The following is a 5,892-nucleotide window of genomic DNA, read 5'->3' on the forward strand; positions in this document are numbered from 1 at the left end:
TAATAAATTTTTAGGGACTTTAGGGATTCCTGTACACAATCAAAAGCATGTTGACGGTTTGAAAAACTAATATAGGTAAAATAGCTTTTAAGTTCTTTGCTTCCCATAAATGGAACACTGTTCAAGAGGACTTGAGACTAACCAAGTATTTGTCTGTCAACCAATTTAAGAGCCTTTTAGATGCTAAGGATTAGGGCATTTTAGGCCCGATTTGGGGAAATAATCTAATTGCGATTTTCCCCCCCAATATTGCGATTGCGATTTAATATGCGATTTTTCTATTTTATCCTAATTTTTTCCCAAAATATCGTAATGAATGATTTCAATATGACCAAAACAATATTAGATACATTTAGCGTAAAATATTATTTCCCACAATTTAAATTTTTATTTAACTGCTCATTACAGAATCAAGAACAACAAATCTGTGGCTTTGCCACTGTGCATTTAAGTAATTTAAACAAAGTAATTGCAAGAATAAACACAAGGCATGCACTTTTTAAACACTGTGTGCAAAATGTACCATCTTAACTGTGTACATACATCTACTGATGCCTAATCTGGACACATCTTCAGTGATGTTCCTGGGGTCATTGGACGTTTCGGGTCTTTCAACATCATACACCCTCCTCCAGGTGACCCAGCCGGGGCTGATCAGACCCCAGCTTGTGTCCAGATGGCTAGCTAGCTACCATGACTCCATGGCTCCCCTCTTTTGAGCCACAGCCATCTTGAGGCTCTCTCTGCCGCATCGGTGGTACTGCGGATGGCTCTCCTCTTTCTCTCACCCTCGATGCCTAAACTGCTGAAGGCTCTGGCCAAGGAACGGGCTGCAAATCCTCTGCATCCAACCTCCACAGGGAAACACCTTGCTCTCCAGCCAGCCTGCTGGCAGTCAGTGACCAGTCCTGCGTACTTGGAGAGCTTCCTCTCAAAGGCTTCTTCCAAGCGATCTTCCCACGGGACTGTCAGCTCCAGCAGCACTGCTTGCTTGGTGGACTCAGACACAAGGACAATGTCTGGTCGCAGGGTGGTGACTGCAATATGGCTGGGGAACTTCAGCTGATGTTCAAGGTCCACCAACAACTGCCAGTCTCTTGCAGACGTCAGGATGCCTGCAGATGATGTTCTTCTGGCAGGAGTTGGCTCGTCCCCAGCTCTGACAAAGGTGATGGTTTTCTTGGAGGGTCGGAACTGCTTTGCCCACGCCAGTCCTGCGGCTTCAGCAATGGTCTTGAGGACTTGGTCATGCCTCCACCTGTACCGACCATCTCCAAGTGCCCTTGTACAGCAACTGAGGATGTGTTCCAGTGTTCCTCGCTTGGAACGCAGTGGGCATGCTGGTGTCTCTGCTATGCCCCATATGTGCAGATTTGACGGGCTTGGAAGCACGTCATACACTGCCTGGATGAGGAATTTGATGCGGTGAGGCTCGGCTTTCCAAAGTTCAGCCCAGGTCACTTTCCTTTCAACCGCATTCTCCCACCTCGTCCAAGCTCCCTGTTGCTTCATTCCCACTGCCTTGCAGGTTCCTGTCTCCTCCACTGCTGCTCTCACCTCCTCCTGAACAAGTCGTCGCCCTTCCTTCCCCCTGGTGTTCATTTGGGGAGTTGGAAAGGATCCTAGCCCTGCTCGACCTCGTGTGACCACTCCCACCAGGCTCCTGTGACGCAGCCTTGCATCTGCCTCTTGAACCGCTTCCTCTGCCCTCCATTTCCTGCCAGTCCTCACTTGGATCCCTACGTTAGCCACCTTGGGATCACTTGAGTCCCTGTACTGAACCACTTCTCTGGCTCTAGTTACCTTAAATTCCTCCTCCAAGGATTTGAAAGGCAGTCGCAGTTTGTTGGTGTTCCCGTAGAGTGCAATGCTGCTCAGGCTCCTTGGTAATCCAAGCCATCTCCGGAGGTGTTTGCTGACTTTCCTCTCCAAGATCTCAACTGTTGAGATAGGGACCGCGTAGACAAGGAGGGGCCACAGGATCCTGGGAAGAATGACATGTTGGTAGACCCAGGCTTTAAACTTCCCAGGTAGGCCTGACTTGTCCACGGATTTCAGCCAGCCATCCAACTCAGTGCAGATCGACTGGATAGATGTTGTGTCTCTCAGAGAGCAGTCAAAAACCTTGCCCAGGCTCTTGACTGGCTTCTCTGTGATAGTTGGAATGGCTGTGCCTGTGATGTTAAACCGGAACTTGTCCTCCACCTTCCCTTTCCTCAGCACCATTGATCTGGATTTGGCGGGTTTGAAACGCATCCGGGCCCACTCCACCAGCTTTTCAAGTCCCTTCAGAATCCACCGGCAGCCTGGGACTGATTCTGTCATGACTGTGAGGTCATCCATGAATGCCCTGATGGGTGGTTGCCGTTGTCCGGAATTCGTGTCTGGCCCTCTGCACTCTGGCTCAGCAGACTTAGTGTGCATGGCTAGGGAGAACAATGTACACCCTGTGATGATACCGATCTCCACCTTGTGCCAACTGGATGTTATTGCTCCTGAAGAGACCCTCATCCTGAAATTGCTGTAATAATCAGCGATGAGGTCTCTACACCTGCTGGGTACATGATGTTTTCTCAAGGTGAGCTGAACCAGCTTGTGTGGAATGGAACCGAATGCATTTGCCAGGTCAAGCCACAACACTGACAGGTTGCCCTTGTTCTCTCTGGCCTCCCGAATTAGCTGTGTCACCACACCAGTATGCTCCAGACATCCTGACATTCCTGGAATGCCGCCTTTCTGGACAGATGTATCGATGTAGGTGTTCTTTGCCAGGTAGGTACACAGCCGTTTGGAAACAGCACTGAAGAAAACCTTTGCCTCAACACACAGCAGGGAGATGATGCGGAACTGGTCTAGCTGAGTGGAGTTTTCCTCCTTTGGGATCCATACCCCTTCAGCCACTCTCCATTGTTCAGGGATCCTCCCTCTTCTCCAGAAGACTCGCAGGATTTTCCACAGACGCAGCAGGAGTTTGGGACAGTTCTTATACACTTTTGTATAAGCCCTTGCTTTGCGGAAAGATCAAGTTTTTAATCGCGAACGTTGCGGTTAGAAAATCGCGTTCTATCATATCGCGATTAAATCGCAAATGCAATTAATCGTTCAGCCCTACTAAGGATGTGCCTCAGTGCTGTTGTTTTAAATGATTCTCTGATTTCTTTTTTTGTTATTTGTTTTATATATACTTAAATTCTGAGTTGAATAATGTGTTTGGTTTATTTATTGTTCATCTGTATTATGTATCCTCAATCAGGGCATTGCTGCAAAAGAGCCCTGTGCTCAGTCAATTCTCCCTGAATAAATAATTATGATGATGATGATAACTAAAATCACCAAGCCAGCCAACATAACTAAACACAAACTCATCACAACCAAATCAATAAAACTGGGTTACAGACAGCACATGTTGTACTGTGAAGGAGGGCCTTTACGGTTCCCGGGTTCAGCATGCAGCTTGGTTCCGGCCAGTTGGGCACTGGTATGTATCCTTCCACCCTGCTATACTAACTCAAATCTGCATACACCATGTCAGCCAACCATAACTAAACATAACTCATCAAAACTAAACATAAATTAAATTCCTTCATCTTGCCAGGCAGCTTCTCTCCCTCTCCCTTCCTTCTATATCTTATTGCTAATGCTAATACTGATACTAATAAAGTGCATCAAAGGCTGTGCTCTATCTTGGTTTAGGTCTTACCTCTCTGATAGCCATCAATTTGTTCATGTCCATGATAAGTCACCCAATCACACCACAGTAAGCTACGTTTTTCCCCCAAGGCTCGGTGATGGACCACTGCTCTTCTCCCTGTACATGCTACCCTTAGGTGCTGTCATAAGGAAACGTCTCGATTACTTACGTAAACTCGGTTCCCTTAGCAGGGACCAGATATAACAGATGGGACATGACGTAGTCACGGAACCAATCGAAGCACTATTCATTCACGCCGGAAGGCTGAGATTCGTCCAATCCCTCTCCTGAGCCCGTCCCCTCAGGAGCCTATAAGTAGGGATGCACACGGTCGAATCGGTCTCTTAAGAAACTTCGACTCGAAGTGATCAATCCAAACACTTCTTCTCTACGCTCTGATAAGTTGATTCTTTGTGTGCTTTTACTCTTTTGAGTTGGTGAGTTATTCGGGTTCTTACCCTCACTAGCTCAGAGTGCTACAAGTTCGGCTTACTATTAAGAAAGTAGAGTCGCTATCCTAGCTGGTTAGCTGGCTAAGTCCCTGACTGTTATATCGCAGTCCAGCTGCGATGGGGAACATGGCATTAACTTCCATTGCTATGCTGATGACACCCAACTTTACCTATCCATGAAACCCGATCAAATTATACATCTACCCAAGATAGAAACCTGCCTACAAGATGTAAAATCTTGGATGGCTAACAACTTCCTGCTCCTTAACTCTGATATAATTGAGGTTATGCTTGAAGGCCTCAATCAATTGACAATTAACTATCTAGCCATCTACCCACACTCGATGGCATCTCATTAATACCCAATACTAGCATCAAAAACCTTGTATATATGTTTGTATGTATCATGTATATACCATATTATGTTTGTATGTATCATGTTCATTTGCCATGTACATGTATGCTGTGTACATTTACTGCATATATGCTGTGTACATTTACCACATGTGTGTCGCAGTTCTGCTGATTAACAGGGAGTTTTTTCTTGTCCCTGTCGCCACTCTAAGGGGGTTCAGGCCCTGCTCTTTACAAAGCACCTTGAGACTATTTGATTGTTTTGGCACTATATAAATACAATATTTGTACACATTAGTCTATTTACTATTTCTAATAAGTAAATACAAAATATAGGTTAATATATTGTTATAATATTTAAACATAACATGCATTGACGATAATACTACTAATAATAAAGTAAAATAATAAAATACTACTAATTCTATTTAATAAAAGTGTTGGGGGCTCATGTCCTCGTGCACAACAACACCGCTGCTGAAAATAATCACTGAATGAGTAGTCGTGTTAATAATCCTGGTGTCAATATTGACCAAAATAATCTTGAACTGAGCAGCACTCAGTGTTGTGCATGAACGCGTTCAAAAGAACGCGTTCATTGAACACGTTCATTTTTATGAGAACGATGAACTGAACGCAACATAATGAATTTGAACGGTGAACACGTTCATATTATCTGATGTCCAGCGCCACTGAGGTCTAGCTAAAACATTACGGAATGTTTTCCTTCTACTGAGGAAAGAAGCTGTCTAAATCGAATGCTTGTACCATGTCGTTGCTCAGTACCTAATTATTTGTTAAATTGCCCAGACAGACCATGTTTCAGTAAATTACCATATTTGGTAATTGCGTTGGTCATGTGACTCCACTTCTCACGGTGCAATGTGTTGATATTGCTCTACGACATATTTAGATGGAGTAGCAGTTAACTTCGGGCATATTTTCACATAATTGAACGTTGCACTTTGTTGAAGTTGTGTGCGTCCATGTATACGTGAGTTTGACTTTGTAGCCTACCTTGTCATTATGTGTTTGTTATAGTTTAGCTTTCTCATTATTGTTACGAGGACCGACTTAATTAATCTAGCATGATGCACTGTTCGTGAACTCGCTTAGCATAAGCTGCTAATGTACAAATACGAGTGTTACAGGGTTTACCTATGCTAACTTTTGAGCGGTCTTTCATTTAGTCTACATGCCCTTGTTGATCTGAGATTAAGCCAGTAGCATGTCATTGCTGAAGAGGTTAAATTATTACCTTTAGTTCCCTATATAATTCATTATTTAAATGGTACTACAGGGCTGTGTATTAATGTATGTCTGCGATACCTAAACCAACTAACTCGACTTCGCCCTACATTACCCATGAATCATCGCACATATGTATACCAAACA

At 44.3% G+C, this 5,892-nt stretch overlaps 1 protein-coding gene across 1 annotated transcript; it reads right to left on the minus strand.

Annotated features, from left to right (window-relative positions):
- Nucleotides 1-637: 637 nt before the first annotated feature.
- Nucleotides 638-4,286, minus strand: LOC122128983. The gene is made up of 2 exons (XM_042704028.1): nucleotides 4,238-4,286; nucleotides 638-3,008 (listed from the first exon to the last, which is right to left on the minus strand). The coding sequence occupies exons 1-2, from the start codon at nucleotides 4,284-4,286 to the stop codon at nucleotides 685-687; spliced, it is 2,373 nt and encodes a 790-aa protein (XP_042559962.1). The 3' UTR covers nucleotides 638-684.
- Between the last annotated feature and the right edge of the window lie 1,606 nt (nucleotides 4,287-5,892).

This window comes from Clupea harengus, unplaced genomic scaffold, assembly GCF_900700415.2.
Source record: "Clupea harengus unplaced genomic scaffold, Ch_v2.0.2, whole genome shotgun sequence".
In the NCBI taxonomy this organism is placed as follows: Eukaryota; Metazoa; Chordata; class Actinopteri; order Clupeiformes; family Clupeidae; genus Clupea; species Clupea harengus.